Source organism: Amblyraja radiata, chromosome 5 (genome assembly GCF_010909765.2).
Source record: "Amblyraja radiata isolate CabotCenter1 chromosome 5, sAmbRad1.1.pri, whole genome shotgun sequence".
NCBI lineage: Eukaryota > Metazoa > Chordata > Chondrichthyes > Rajiformes > Rajidae > Amblyraja > Amblyraja radiata.
The window spans coordinates 6,162,338-6,179,001 of NC_045960.1; the positions used below are offsets into that span (position 1 = coordinate 6,162,338).

Genomic DNA, 16,664 nt, shown 5'->3' on the forward strand with positions numbered 1-16,664 from the left:
CCGAGACATGTATTGTTTTTGGCCTCTCTTGCTCATAAAGCTGTTTTGCAACTAAACAGATGAGTGAGCCTTTTTCAGTTCCACTAGTCAGATCCTTGCACATGTTCTCTTGTAACACATGTCCCATTTGGCCCGTATCTCTCTCATCCTTTCACATGCATGCACCTGTCCACACCTCTTGTAGATTGTGCTTGTGTCATAGAGTCATGCACCATGGACACAGGTCCTTTGGCCCAACTAGCCAAAGGTCCTTTGGCCCAACTAAAATTCTTAAGGGGTTGGACAGGCTAGATGCAGGAAGATTGTTCCCGATGTTGGGGAAGTCCAGAACAAGGGGTCACAGCTTAAGGATAAAGGGGAAATCCTTTAGGAATGAGATGAGAAAAACATTTTTCACACAGAGAGTGGTGAATCTGTGGAATTCTCTGCCACAGAAGGTAGTTGAGGCCAGTTCACTGGCTATATTTAAGAGGGAGTTAGATGTGGCCCTTGTGGCTAAAGGTATCAGGGGGTATGGAGAGAAGGCAGGTACAGGATACTGAGTTGGATGATCAGCCATGATCATATTGAATGACGGTGCAGGCTCGAAGGACCGAATGGCCTACTCCTGCACCTATTTTCTATGTTTCTATGTTTCTATGTTAGCCCATGCCGACCAACATGCCCCATCTAGATCAGGTCTTTGCTCCGGATCTGACCGGGTCAGGACCTTTTACTCACCTCCAGTTCCCACCCCTCTGCATTCAGTCTGACGAAGGGCCCCGACCAGAAACGTCACTCATCCCTGTTCTCCAGAGATGGCGCCTGACCCGCTGAGTTACACCAGGACTTTGTGTCTGTGCCCCATTTACACTAGTCCCACCTACCCACGTTCGGCCCATATCCATCTGAACCTAAGATAGACACAAAATTGCTGGAGTATCGCAGCGGGACAGGCAGCATCTTTGGAGAGAAGGAATGGGTGATGTTTCGGGTTGAGACCCTTCTTCAGACTGAGAGTCATGGTAGAGGGATACACAGAGATAAGGAGGTGTAAAGTGTGAAAATAAGATATCAAAGGGGATGGAGATCAAGGAAAATGTATAATGGATAATTGTTAGCAAGAAGAAGGTGACACCGAGGCATACAGAGTCAATCAGGAGGACAGTCAGACTGGTGGGAGAACTGGGAAGGGGAGGGGATGAAGAGAAAGGAAAAGCAAGGGCTATTTGATGTTAGAGAAGTCAATGTTCATACCGCTGGGCTGCAAAGCAAAATATGAGGTGCTGTTCCTCCAATTTGCACTGGGCCTCACTCTGACAGTGGAGGAGGCCCAGGACAGAAAGGTCAGTGTGGGGATGGGAGGGGGAGTTGAAGTGCTGAACAACCGGGAGATCAGGCAGGTTTAGCAGACTGAGCGGAGGAGCCTGTGCTTGGCCTCGCGTTTCTACACATTGCGCTGTCCATGTAGAGACAGGTTAAAGGTGCAGCTCATGTTCTGCACAGCAAGTTGAGTTGCAGCAGCTAGATACTCACACTCATCGTAGAAGCCATAGATGCGGTTGATGCTGGCACACTCGTGGTTTCCCCGCAAGAGAAAGAAGTTCTCTGGGTATTTAATCTTGTATGCGAGGAGGAGGCAAATGGTCTCTAGGGACTGCTTCCCTCGATCTACGTAATCGCCCAAGAACAAGTAGTTTGCTTCCGGTGGAAAGCCTCCATATTCAAACAACCTCAGGAGATCAGTGTATTGTCCATGAATGTCACCTGCGGAAATAGAAGAGAAAATAAAATATTTACTCTTTACATATAATAGCTTTATGGAATTAATCTTCCCGATCTTGAATTTTAGTTTAGTTTAGAGATACAGTGCGGAAACAGGCCCTTCGGCCCACCGAGTCCGCACCGATCCCTGCACACTAACACTATCCCACACGCACTGGGAGCAATTTACACTTACACCAAGCCAATTAATCTACAAACCTGTACGTCTTTGGAGTGAGGGAGGAAACCGAAGATCTCGGAGAAAACCCACGCAGGTCACGGGGAGAACGTACAAACTCAGTACAGACAGCACCCGTAGTCAAGATGGAACCCGGTTCTCCGGCGCTGCAAGCGCTGTAAGGCAGCGACTCTACCCGTAGATTCACCGCGTTAAATTGTCAGAGTCAGGGTTAAAGAGCAGAGACACAGGGATGTTTGAGCCATCATTTTCATGAGATCATGTCAGCTCATCACGTTTCCCAGCCCACGCCTGTGGCCTGAGCGCTGAGAAAGATCCTGTCCCTCCGCTCCCCGCCAGCTATGCATTCCAGGACACAACCACATCTGGGTAAAAAAGACACTTCCAATTGTAAATTGTCCCTAGTGCGTAGGACAAAACTAGTGAACGGGTGATCACGGGTCGGCGTGGACTCGGTGAGCCGAAGGGCCCGTTTCCATGCTGTAGCATGGTCATATGTAACACCTTACAGCATGGTTTGTAACATGCTGTAACATGCTGTAAGAAGGTATTTTCTAAACAACAAAAAACTTTATCTACCAATGCTACCATCCTATGGGATGTGTCCACCAATTTATTCTGGTCCTTGGTACCATTTGGAGCTTTAACATTCACCGTGTATATCCTAGTTTATTCGTCTTTAGACTTTAGTGATACAGGACGGAAACAGGCCCTTCGGCCCACCGAGTCTGTGCCGACCAGCAATCACCTAGTACACTAACCTACACACACTAGAGACAATTTACAACTTACAGAAGCCAATTAACCTACAAACCTGCACCACTTCGGAACGGGGGGGGGGGTGAAACCGGAGCACCCGGAGTAAACCCCCGCAGGTCACAGGGAGAACGTACAAACTCCGTGCAGACAGCACGGAACCAGGATCGAACCCGGGTCCCTTGTGCTGCCCCAAACTTCTCAGAACTCAAACTCTGTGACTTATTGCACACAAGTGCATCATGCTATATTTTTCTGACTTGAATTCTTCTGCCATGTCTCTGCCTTCTTCGGGACTTCTCTTCCTTCAATCCAGGACATTGCGTGCAAACGTTGCTTGTCCAAGGCCAACAGCATTATACAAGACCCCACAAGATGGCGGCGCTGGCTTAACAGCTGCGGCCCACCTGCAGTCCGTCTGTTTTTTTTTCTTTCGTTTTGTTCATTGTCATGTTTTAGTTAATTTTGTTTTATTAAGTTGTGTATGTGTGTGGGTGGGGTGGGAGAAACATGTTTTGGTCTCTTCCTTCGGGGGATGCGACTTTCTTCGGTCGTATTCCCCGTCTCCGTCTGCGCCGAGGCCTAATGGCGGAGCGGGCGGCACCGAAGCTGTAGCGGCAACAGCAGCAGCAGCGGAGACCAGACTCGGCACCGAAGCTGTAGCGGCGGCAGCAGCAGCACCGGAGACCTGACTCGGCACCGAAGCTGTGGCGGCGGCAGCAGCAGCAGCGGAGACCCGGCTCGGCCCTGGAGCTGTGGCGGCGGCAGCAGCAGCAACGGAGACCTGACTCGGCCCCGAAGGTGTAGCGGCGGCAGCAGCAGCAGCGGAGACCTGACTCGGCCCTGGAGCTGTAGCAGCAACAGCAGCAGCAGCGGAGACCTGACTCGGCCCCGAAGGTGTAGCGGCGGCAGCAGCAACAGCGGAGACCCGGCTCGGCACAGAAGCTGTGGCGGCGGCAGCAGCAGCAGCGGCGGAGACCCGACTCGGCCCTGGAGACCCGACTCGGCCCTCAAAAAGGCTGGCAGTATCATGAAAGACCCACACCATCCTGGCCACACACTCATCTCCCTGCTACCTTCAGGTAGAAGGTACAGGAGCCTGAAGACTGCAACAACCAGGTTCAGGAATAGTTACTTCCCCTCAGCCATCAGGCTATTAAACCTGGCTCGGACAAAACTCTGATTATTACCAACCACTTTCTGTTATTTGCACTATCAGTTTATTTATTCATGTGTGTATATATTTACCAATATGGACACATTTATCTGTTTTGTAGTAAATGCCTACTATTTTCTGTGTGCTTAAGCAAAGCAAGAATTTCATTGTCCTATACAGGGACACATGACAATAAACTAACTTGAACTTGAACTTGAACTTGAGTTGTGGCGGAGGCAGCAACCACCCGCGGAGTTTGAACCGTCGCCTCGGCACAGAGGGAGAACAAAGGGGGAAGAGACAGAGACTTTAAGATTTTGCCTTCCACCACAGTGAGGAGGTGTTTGGTGAACTCACTGTGGTGGATGTTAAATTTGTGTTGATGTGTGTTTTTGCCATTTTTTTAATTATATGTATGACTGCAGGGAAACAAAATTTCGTTCAGACCGAAAGGTCTGAATGACAATAAAACGAATCTAATCTAATCTAATCTAATCTAACACATCTCCATCATGGATTGTTCACTCTGCTGCCCTCGGGCAAAAGGTATCGTAGTATAAGGAGCAGAACGGCCAGGTTTTGCAACAGCTTCTTCCCCCGAGCCATCAGACTCTTGAATTCCATATAATGTGCCGCCACTATTATCTATTTTATCTTTTTATCTATTTTATCTTTTTAACCATTTTATCTTTTTATCCATTTTATCCTTTTGTTATTTTATGTTGCACGGTGAGCCAGATGCAACAAAAGTTCGTTCAGACTTGCATTTGTTGGTGTATTTTTGAATGACAATAAAGTCTTTGATTGATTGATTCTTATCCACTCATCAATATTGTTCTGTTGCCAAAGGGTAGCCTCCTCACTGTCCAAAACACCACCATTGTTCATGGCCTTCTCCTGCATTCGCATGCAAGGGGCTTACACCAATGCATGCAGTACATCGCTGGTCACCAGCTTCCAATCGCTAAAACAACCCTCGCCACTCCGCTCCCAACACCAATCCAATGTTACCAGTCCCACTGGATTCCATCAGCTCTCCCTTCCTTACCCGAGGGAGAGGTTGAGCAGGCCAGGACATTATTCTTTGGAGAGCAGGAGGATGAGGGGGTGATCTTATAGAGGTTAGGTTTAGTTTAGAGACACAGCGTGGAAACAGCCCACAGAGTCCGCACCGACCAGCGATCCCCGCACACTAAAACTACCCTACACACACGAGGGACAATTTACACTTACACCAAGCCAATTAACCTACAAACCTGCACGTCTTTGGAGTGTGGGCGGAAACCGAAGATCTCGGAGAAAACCCACGCAGGTCACGGGGAGAACGTACAAACTCCACACAGGCAGCACCCATAGTCGGGATGGAACCTGGGTCTCCGGAGCTGCAAGCGCTGTAATGCCCCTGTCCCACTTAGGAAACCTGAACGGAAACCTCTGGAGACTTTGCGCCCCACCCAAGGTTTCTGTGCGGTTCCCGGAGGTTGCAGGTAGTGGAAGCAGGTAGGGAGACTGACAAAAACTTCCGGGAACCGCACGGAAACCTTGGGTGGGGCGCAAAGTCTCCAGAGGTTTCCGTTCAGGTTTCCTAAGTGGGACAGGGGCTTTAGCAGCAACTCTGCTGCTGCGCCACCGTGACCGCCCAAGGTGTACAAGATCATGAAAGGAATAAATTGTGTAAATGCACAGTCTTTTGCCCAGAGTAGGGGAATGGAGAGCCAGGGGACATATGTTTAAGGGGGGAAAGATTTAATAGGAACCCAAGGGTAACTTTTTTTTCCACACAAAGGGTGGTGGGTGTATGGAACAGGCTGCTGGAGGAGGCAGACATTTGGACAGTTACATGGATGGGGGAAATTAGTCGGTGTGGGCAAGTTGGGCCGAAGGGCCTGTTCCCACATAGTATGACTCTATGACTATGTCCTGTATCCACCTAGGGCTTGCGAACCCTCGCCCCTCCCCTCTCCTCCTTATATTGGCTACTTCCCCACAACCCCTTCAGTCAAGATGAAGGGTCTTGACCCAAAACGTTGACTCTTATTTCCCTCCACTGGCGTTGCCTGATCTGCCCAGTTCTCTCTCCCCCCTTATCTTTTCGAGTAGATTTTCACATGGAACCATGTCAAAAGCCTCACTTGAGTGCAGGGTAGCTCAACAGAGCAAAGACAACTATCTCCTTGATCAGTCTGAAGGAGGGTCTCGACCCGAAACGTCACCTATTCCTTCGCTCCATAGATGCTGCCTCACCCGCTGAGTTTCTCCAGCATTTAGTGTCTACCTTCGATTTTTCCAGCATCTGCAGTTCTTTCTTGGACTCATTGACAAATTTAATAAACTAGAGAGAAAGCGAATTCCCTTGAAGCCCTCCCTGTAAATTCTTGCTTCTCCAGTGCCAATTCACCTGATCCGCAGATTTTTTTGGAATAATGTGCTGACCATTGTTATTGGACTCACCAGCTTGTAATTATCCGCCTTGTGCCTGCTGCCCTTCTTGAATATTGTAGTGCTACGTCGAACCCCCCCCGCCCCCCCCCAGAACCAGAGGCACAAAACGCACCGGCGGCCGTACAACCCGACCAAACCGTGTACGGAAGTCGGCCGACCGAGGGGCTGGCGGAGGCACAGATGGAGGGATAGGTTGAGGGACAGGCGGAGGGAGCCACGAAGGGGGGCCACCTCGTGGCTGAGGAGGGTCAATGTCCAAATGTGCCGGCTTTAACCAGACAATCGACACGGCCTCCGGCCGGCCCCCCGTGTCCAACACAAAGGTCGTCTGTCGGGGTCACCAATGTAGCGATACGTCGATCCCGAAATGAAGGCGCGGAGCCAGGTGCTTCGGGAGGTGTTTTTAATAGCGGTCTTTCTCCTTACCAGACGAGTCTGCTACAGGAAAATGGCACCTAAACCCTTGCCTTTTATCCCCCTAACTAAGGGCCGCATCCGGACTCATCCATCCCTGTGCCGAGGGGTTTGATAGTGGGAGTGGCCCGACCCTTGGGAGCCGCCACAGTATCTTGAATAAAGGCCTCACGTTCATTGGTAACCCAGTCATCCTGCACCTCTTTAGTGGCCAGAGAAAATGTGATCATTTCAACCAGAGAGCAGTGCTGAACTACTATCTACCTCTGTGATGTTCCTCGGACTATCCTTGACCGGACTTTGCTGGCTTTTACCTTGCGCTGAACGTTATTCCCTTATCATGTATCTACACACTGTAAACGGGTCGATTGTAATCGTGTATTGTCTTTCCGCTGACTGGTTAGCACACAACAAAAGCTTTTCACTGTACCTCGGTACAAGTGACAATAAACTAAACTGAACTTCTGTCAGAGTCTCCGAAATCCTCTCACTTCCCTACCATAGCAGCACCCGAGGATTCCTCCACCTTTTAAGCCATCCACGACATCTCATCCATCTTTCCATCTAATCTCATTCTCCAACGTGAATACAGACGGGAAGAATTTTGTTTAAGACCCCACCAATTAAGTTTAGTTTATTGTCACGCGTACAGAGGTCCAGTGAAAAGCTTTTTTGTTGCGTGCTATCCAGTCAGCGGAAAAACGACACAGGATTACAATCAAGCAGTCCACAGTGTACAGATATAGGAAAAAGGGAATGACGTTTCATGCAAGATAAAGTCCAGTAAAGTCCTATTGAAGATAGTCCGAGGGTCTCCAATGAGGGAGAGTGTAGGTCAGGACCGCTCTCTAGTTGGAGAGAAGATGGTTCAGTTATCCTCCATTATCCTCCATGCACAGAGTGAACATTCATTTTCTAATGGGCCATATCTTTTCCTTGATCTTAACATACTTCATATTAAAATAAAAGCTTTAAGATTTTCCTTCAAACTCCCTGCCAGTGTTATTTTATAGAACGTAACACATAGAACAGCTCAGGAACAGGCCCTTTGGCCCACAATGTTTGTGCCCAATATGATGTCGTCAAATTGATCTCATCTGCCTGTACCTGATCCATATCCCTCTATTCCATGCACTTCCATGTGCCTGTCTAAAAGCATTTTAAATACCATTGTCGTATCTGCTTCCACCACCAGCACCCCTGGCAATGCGTTCCAAGCCCCTGCCACTCTCTGTATTAAAAAAAAAATCACGTCTCGATTAAACGTTACCTTAAAGCTATAAAAGCCCTGTCCCACTGTACGAGTTCATTCAAGAGCTCTTCCGAGTTAAAAAAAAAGAATCAAACTCGTGGTAAGCACATAGAATGAACGTAGCGGGTACGTCTGAGCTTGGGACGTCTCTTAGTGGCTCGTAACGTTAACGGCAGGTACTCGGGAAACGCGGTAAGCTCGGGAAGACTCGTGAAGATGTTTCAACATGTTGAAAAATGTCCACGAGGGCCCCGAGTTCCTACGAGCGGCCATTACCGTAAATCTCTAAGTTCAAATCAGGGCAAACTCGGGAGAACTCTTGAATGACCTCGTACAATGGGACAGGGATTTAAAGCTATGCCCTCTAGTGCTGGACACTTCCACCCTGGGGAAAGGTTCTAACTGTCCACCTTATCTTTCCATGAACCTGTCCAAAGTTTAAATGCTGTTATGGTACTGCCTCAACTACCTCCCTGGCAGCTCGTTCCATACACCCACCACCATCTGTGTGGAATAAGTTGCCCCTCAGGTTCTTATTAAATCTTTCTCCTCTCACCTTGAATCCACAACCTCTGGTTCTCGATTCCCCACTCTGGTTAAAAGACCATCTATCCTATCTATTCCCCTCTAATACTTATACACCTTTGCAAGATCACTGCTCAGCCTCCTGCAAGGATTAAAGTCCTAGCCTGCCCAACCTCTCCCTGTAGCTTTAGTCCCTTAAGTCCTGGCAAGATCCTCGCAAATGGATATTGGGGCGGTAACAGTGGCGTAGCGGTGGAGTCTTACTGCGTTTACAGCGCCGGAGACCCGTGCTCAATCCAAACTACGGGTGCTGTCTGTACGGAGTTTGTACGTTTTCCCTGTAGCCGTGTGGGTTTTCTCCAAGATCTTCGGTTTCCTCCCACAATCCAATGACGGACAGGTTTGTAGGTTCATTGGCTTGGTATAAATGTAAATTGTCCCTCGTGTGTGTAGGATAGTGTTACTGTGCGGGGATCGCTGGTCGATGCGGACTTGGTGGGCCGAAGGGCCTGTTTCCACACTGTATCTCTAAACTAAATCTTCTCTGCGCCCTTTCTAGCTTAACAACATCTTGCCTATAGCAGGGTGATTAAAAGTGAACACAAATGTGACCTCGCCAACGTCTTGTACAACTGTAACATAAAATCCCAACTTCTATACTCACAGCCCAACTTCTATACTCTATGCAGAACTGTATTCTATGCAGTGGCAGTCTTTGACACTGGCACTCCACACACTGTTGGCAAGGGTCGGAGCTTCACAAACATAGCTGACAGTAAATGAAGGCAGGAGAATGGGGTTGAGAGGGAAAGATAGATCAGCCATGATCGAATGGGGGAGCAGACTCGACGGGCCGAATGGCCTAATTCTGCTCCTATATCTGAGTGAACTCATATTTCTCATCTCATAGCAAACATGAACGTTAATCTTAAATTCAAGTAATATTACAGATGCTTTTTTTTCTGCTTTAAAAGTGATCCAGGGTTGTATAGACATTGTGTGCAGCAATAATAAATGGCAGTAAATGAAGCTCAATCATAATGTTTTGTGACCATTAGTCTGATTGCCAGATTAGCTCACAGCTGGCGGTTTTGTGCGGCCAGTTGCAGTTTACAACATCCTTGATTTTGCCAGGCACGTTAGAATGTAATTCTGCTCAGGATTACAAACGGTTGTCTGCTGTGACACTGTGGTGCACTGTAATATACATGTGGTGCATGTAATATTACAGTGCACCACAGTGTCACAGCAGACAGTCATTCGCTCTGCACGGATTGTTGTGGGACAGTGCGGTGCTCCACAAAGCCGTCTCTATAACTGGGAGGGTCTGCAAAATGAAATGTGTGGTTGGCTCACGGTAACCTTTATCCGAGCGAACTCTAAAGTAAGGGACAAAGGCCATCAAAATCGGCAGCTTGTGATCTCGGTACTGGTTCTGCTATCTCATCAAAGCATTTGCAGTTTATACCCACATGAGTGCTAAACTAAAGTGCCCACAAGATTTATACAGCCCTGGGTAACCTTTAAAGCAGACTAAAAAAAGCATCTGTAATATGAATCGAATTTAAGATTAAAACATTCATGTTTGGTGTTAGATGGGAAACATGTTCATCAGTGATAGGAGCAGAATTGGGCCATTCGGCCCATCAAGTCGGTTCCACCATTCAATTATTCGATCTGTATGGTCATGTCATAAGTGATAGGAGAAGAATTAGGCCATTCGGCCCATCAATTCTATTCCGCCATTCAATCATGGCTGATCTATCTCTCTCCTAACCCCATTCTCCTGCCTTCTCCCCATAACCCCTGACACCCGTACTAATCAAGAATCTATCTATCTCTGCCTTAAAAATATCCACTGACGGCCTCCAGAAGAATTCCACAGAATTATCACCCTCAGACTAAATAAATTCCTCCTCATCTCCTTCCTAAAGGAATTCCCTTTAATTCTGAGGCTGTGCCCTCTGGTCCTAGACTCTCCCACCAGTGGAAACGTCCTCTCCACATCCACTCTATCCAAGTATTTCACTATTCGCTATCTTTCCCTCACAACCCTATTCTCCTGCCTTCTCCCTGTAACCTTTGACACCCTTACTAATTAAGAATCTGTCAATCTCCGCTATAGAAATCCCAGTGATTTGGCCTCCACAGCCGTCTGTAGCAATAAATTCACCACCCTCTGGCTAAAGAAATTCCTCCTCATCTCCTTCCTAAAGGAACGTTCTTTTATTCTGAGGCCGTGCCTAGGCAATGGTTTTAATTGATAGATTTATGCCTCATATTTATTTTTGTCACTCTCCCGTAAATCATGAGCTCATTAATAAATATGGCACAGTTGAAAACATCTTATTAGCAATGACCCAGCATGACTTTGTCTTAATATTTACTTCAAAGACATGTAATGCATTTAGTCCATGTCAGAAATAATCCTGCCTCAACCTACAATGACATTCACACACATCGAGACAGAGCTCAGCTGGAAAACAGATCAAGGCATAGTCACTTTATTATTTTCTTCTTTTCATAAATTCATAAGTTCTTGGAGTAGAATTAGGCCATTCGGCCCATCAAGTCTACTCTGTCATTCATTCATGGCTGATCTATCTTTCCCTCCTAACCCCGTTCTCCTGCCTTCTCCCCATAGCCACTGACACCCGTAGTAATCGAGAATCTATCCATCCTTAAAAGCGCCTTCAAAATATCCATGGACTTGGCCTCCACAGCCGTCTGTGGTAATGAATTCCACAGATTCACCACCCCCTGACTAAAGACAATCCTCCTCATCTCCTTTCTATGGGTACGACCTTTTATTCTGAGGCTGTGACCTCTGGTCCTAGACTCTCCCACTAGTGGAAACATCCTCGCCACATTCGCTCTATCCCCATTTCTTTCACTAGGCCTTTCACTATTTGAAATTATTACTGTTCAACTACAGAAAATTATTACTGTATCCGGTTCCCTCAGTTTCTTCAACAGTGCACTTCAAGTTAGTCCGAAGAAGGGTCTCGACACGAAACGTCACCCATTCCTTCTCTCCAGAGATACTGCCTGTCCCGCTGAGTTACTCCAGCATTTTGTATCTATCTTCGGTCTAAACCAGCGACTGCAGTTCCTTCTTACTCACCTCAAGTTATCACTGCTTACGACTGGGGAAAGACCAGGGAGATAAGGTGTGTGTTAAAGTGGACTAGTTGATGAAGTGTGAGCTGGCCACACAACGGACTGGTTTTCAACCTTTATATTATGCCACGGGTGGGGGGGGGGGGGGGGACAGATGTTTGTAACTTGGACCAGTAACTGCAAATGTAGTTCAGTGTGTGTTTGTTTGCTTTGCTCAATAAATGGGCACACCTAGTATGCTGTGATCAACAGTGAGTGATTCAACCCGCTGCAATGTTTACACTGTAGGTGGAAACCCAGAACGGTTGCATGGTCGACCAATCTTATGAAACGTTGTAGGGGTCAGATTTCATATCGCAGGGGCGGCACAGCGGTAGAGTTGCTAATAAGGGTCAAAAGGTCAAAAGGTTTATTGTGTGCAGTTTTGGTCCCCTAATTTGAGGAAGGACATTCTTGCTATTGAGAGAGTGCAGCGTAGGTTTACAAGGTTAATTCCCGGGATGGCGGGACTGTCATATGCTGAGAGAATGGAGCAGCTGGGCTTGTACACTCTGGAGTTTAGGATGAGAGGGTATCTTATTGAAACATATAAGATTATTAAGGGTTTGGACACGCTAGAGGCAGGAAACATGTTCCCGATGTTGGGGGTCCAGAACCAGGGGGCACAGTTTAAGAAAAAGGGGTAAGCCATTTAGAACGGCAACGAGGAAACACTTTTTCTCACAGAGAGTTGTGAGTCTGTGGAATTCTCTGCCTCAGAGGGCGGTGGAGGCCGGTTCTCTGGATACTTTAAAGAGAGAGCTAGATAGGGCTCTTAAAGATTCAGGGGATATGGGGAGAAGGCAGGAACGGGGTACTGATTGTGGATGATCAGCCATGATTACATTGAATGGCGGTGCTGGCTCGAAGGGCCGAATGGCCAACTCCTGCACCTATTGTCTATTGTCTATAATACGGGACAGTTGGCAACCCTGGTGCCGAACACGATGCCGAATTAAACTAATCTCTTCTCCCTGCACGTGATCCCTACCCCTCCATACCCATGTGCCTATCTAAAATCCTCTTACATTCCACTCTCGTATCTGCCTCAACCACCACCCCTGGCCACACGTTCCAGACCCCCACCACCCTGTGTGTAACAAACCTGCCCCACATATCTCCTTTAAACTTTGCCCCTCTCACGGTAAAGCTCCGCCGGCTTGTCTTAGGCTTTTCCACACCGGGCCAAAGGTTCTGACTGTCTACCCTATCTGTCCCACTCGTGACTGGTGACATTTGCCAGCTCTTTTACTGATCAATACATTACTGGCTAATTCATTATTCCCGTCACCAAGATGGCAAAATTAAGTGCAGCTAAGGAAGACAAACGTGAGTTCAATCCTCCCAGCGCAGCAATGAATCAACTTTGGACTAAAAAGATGTTATCAGTAATGGTGACCATTACATTAGCAGACTGTTGCAAAAACCCATCTAGGTCACGTACTTCCATGGAAGGACATTTGCCAGGGCTGGCTTTAGTGGCTCCAAACCCACCTATGTGCCCTCTGAAATTATCTCGCAAGTCAATCAATTCAAGGGCTAATCAGGGATGTATAAACACTGGCTGCACCAGCAACAAATAAGACATTTATCCTGACAGAAATGCACGATCCGATCAAAGATCCCAGCGGCACAACAGTAGATTTGCAGCCTAACGGCGCCAGAGACCCGGATTCGATCCTCACTATGGGTGCTGTCTGTGTGGAGTTTGTACATTCCCCCTGTGTTTTGATTTAGTTTAGAGATACAGCGTGGAAACAGGCCCTTCGGTCCACTGAGTCAGTACTAACCAGTGATCCCCGCACATTAACACTATCCTACACACACACACGGGACAATTTACACTGATACCAAGGCAATTAACCTACAAACCTGAATGTCTTTGGAGTGTGGGAGGAAACTGAAGATCACGGAGAAAACCCACGCAGGTCACGGGGAGAAGGTACAAACTCTGTACAGACAGCACCCGTAGTCGGGATGGAACCCGGGTCTCTGGCGCTGTGAGGCAGCAACTCTACCGCTGCGACACCGTGCCGTCATTGTGACCGTGTGGGTTTTCTCCGGGTGCTCCGGTTTCCTCACACATTCCAAAGACGTGCAGGTTTGTAGGTTAATTGGCTTCTGTAAATCATCCCTCGTGCGTAGGAGAGAGCGAGTGTACAGGGTGAATGCTGGTCGACACGGACTCCGTGGGGCCGAAGGGCCTGTTTCCACACTGTATCTCTTAAAAAAACCCCGAAAAAAACTCAAAGTGAGTTAATGGATGCCACAGTTGAGAAAAATGAGAAGTGACCTGAATGAAACTTTCTTTATATCACATCAAGGTTACTTAACTTCAGATAGGCAAAGTGCTGGAGTAACTCAGCGGGTCAGGCAGCATCTCTGGACACTTTGTGTCTATCTCTGGTATAAATCAGCATCTTAACTTTCATCTGTGTCACACTTTGTATTAGGCGATGTAGTGGTAGAGTTGCGCCAGAGACCCGGGTTCCATCCTAACTACGGGCGCTGCCTGTACGGAGTTGGCACGTTCTCCCCGTGACCGGCATGGGTTTTTCCCCCGGGATCTCCGATTCCCTCTCACGCTCCAAAGATGTACAGGTTTGTAGGCTAATTGACTTGTTAAAATTACGAACTGTCCATAGAGTGTGTAGGACAGTGTTAGTGTGCGGGGATCGCTGGTCAGCGCGGACACGGTGGGCCGAAGGGCCTGTTTCCGCACTGTATCTGTCAAACTAAATTAAAACTAAAAGTTCCTTCTTAATATACACAAGGAACTGCAGATGCGGTTTTACCCAAAAAAAGACACAAAGTGCCGGAGTAGCTCAGCGGGTCAGGCAGCATCTCTGGCGAAGATGTATAGGTGACGAAACCATTAGATCGTGACCATTCTCCTATTTAAGGCTGCTTTAATTTAAAAACAGAACTGTCGATTTTAAAGCTGGATTCTGACCTCTTGTTCTGCCTGAACATCACTGCAGGAAATAAATACTTCTCTTATACCTCCGCAGCTAGTTTTGAAATCAGTTAAATATCTCCTGGCAAAATTAGCAATAACACCACCAGAAAAATTCTCTTTTGACTGCAAAAAGGCATTGCATGTATCTATGCAGCACAAGGCAATAGATATGGCCACAACATTTTTCAATGAAGAGTATACTTGAAGGGGCTGCACGGTGGCGCAGTGGGTAGAGCAGCTGTCACACAGCGCCAGAGATCTGGGTTCGATCCCCACGAAGGCGGCTGTCTGTACGGAGATTGTACGTTCTCCCTGTGACCGCATGGGGTTTTCTCCGGCTGCTCCAGTTTCCTCCCACACTCCAAAGACCTGCCGATCTGTAGGTTAATTGGAAATACTGTAAATTCAAGTTTCAAGTTCCCATTTATTGTGACAGGCACCAATTAAGATACAGTGATATTTGAGTTACCGTACAGCCATACAAGTAAAAAGAACACAATACACGATAGAGTTTAACATAAACATCCACCACAGTGGAATCAACTGTGATGGAAGGCGATAAACTTCAGTCATTCTTCCTCCTTTGTTCACCTGTGGTCGGGGCCTTAAACCCTCCGCAGTCGCCGCTACGGACGGCCCGATGTACAGGCCCTCTCGTCGGGATGATCAAAACTCCGACGTCGGGATGGATCCGAGTTTCCAAATCAGCTGCCTCTGACGACCGAACTCGACTTCACGATGTTAAAGACCACGGGCCAGCGGTCGGTGCACTTCTTCTGGCGATCCCCGGCAAGGGATCCCGGGCACCGCGATGGTGAGTCCGCGCCGTGCCCGTGGCTAGAAGCTCAAAAGCACGCTGCAGTCAGCTCCAACACTGGCGATCCCCGGCAAAGGATCCCAAGCTCCGCGATGGTAAGCATGCACCGGGCCTGCTGCTGAAGCTCTGGGCCGGTCTCCAGTCTGGAAAGGCCACACCAATCCAAGGTGTTAGGCCGCGAGGGGAGCGAAGATACGGCAAGGAGAAAAGTCGCAACTCCGTCGACGTAAGTGACTGAAAATGGTTTCCGCCTATTTCCCCCCCCCTCACTCCCCACCTAAAACATACCGAGACACATTAAATCATACATTTAGACACACTAAAAATAACAAAAAAAGTCGAAATGACAGGCTGCATCTCGCGGCACCACCCGATGACTTGAATTGCCCCGAGAGTGTAAGATTCAGAGGAGGGATGACACAGAATTGGTGCGAACGGGTGACTGACGGTCAGCATGGACTCGATGGGCCAAACGACCCGTTTGCACACTATGTCTCCAAACTAAGCTAAACTAAAACTATAGGAAAGAACTGCAGATGCTGGTTTAAATCAAAGTTAGACACAAAATGCTGGAGTAACTTCAGCGGGACAGGCAGCATCTCTGGAGAGAAGGAATGGGTGACGTTTCTGGTCGAGACTGAAGAAGGGTCTCGACCCAAAACGTCACCCATTCCATCTCTCCAGAGATGCTGCCTGTCCCACTGAAGTTACTCCAGCATTTTGTGTCTAACTTCGAACTAAAAGTATACTTTTGGCCAGGATAATTTCCTGATATTCTTTTATATACTGCTTTGGGATTATATACATGCACTTGAATAAGTTAACCTCAGTACCTAATGTTTAAGAAAGGACTGCAGATGTTGGAAAAATCAAAGGTACACAAAAATGCTGGAGAAACTCAGCGGGTGAGGCAACATCTATGGAGAGAAGGAATAGGCGACATTTTGGGTCGTCGCCTATTCCTTCTCTCCATAGATGCTGCCACACCCGCTGAGTTTCTCCAGCATTTTTGTCTGCCTTCTGTACCTAACATGTTCGGTGTGGCAGAAAAGGCCAATATTTATCACCCAACTGTTACTGCCACTGTCGTGGTCTCCTGTGGTGCCATCTTAAACTACAGTGCATGTGGTACTGCACTGATTCAGAATCGTACCAGAACAAGTAATAATCCAGATAGAGATCTATATCACATGCATTACTATATCCCCCCACACACCCCCCCCCCCGCCTCATTTACTTCTG

At 47.8% G+C, this 16,664-nt stretch overlaps 1 protein-coding gene across 1 annotated transcript in view; it reads right to left on the reverse strand.

Annotated features, from left to right (window-relative positions):
• ppp1cb (protein phosphatase 1 catalytic subunit beta) overlaps positions 1 to 16,664 on the reverse strand; it is a 131,676-nt gene that overhangs the window by 29,028 nt on the left and 85,984 nt on the right. The window contains exon 3 of the mRNA XM_033020556.1: positions 1,516 to 1,746. Within this exon, the coding sequence (XP_032876447.1) occupies positions 1,516 to 1,746 (231 nt within the window). The remainder of the gene's footprint in view (positions 1 to 1,515; positions 1,747 to 16,664) is intronic.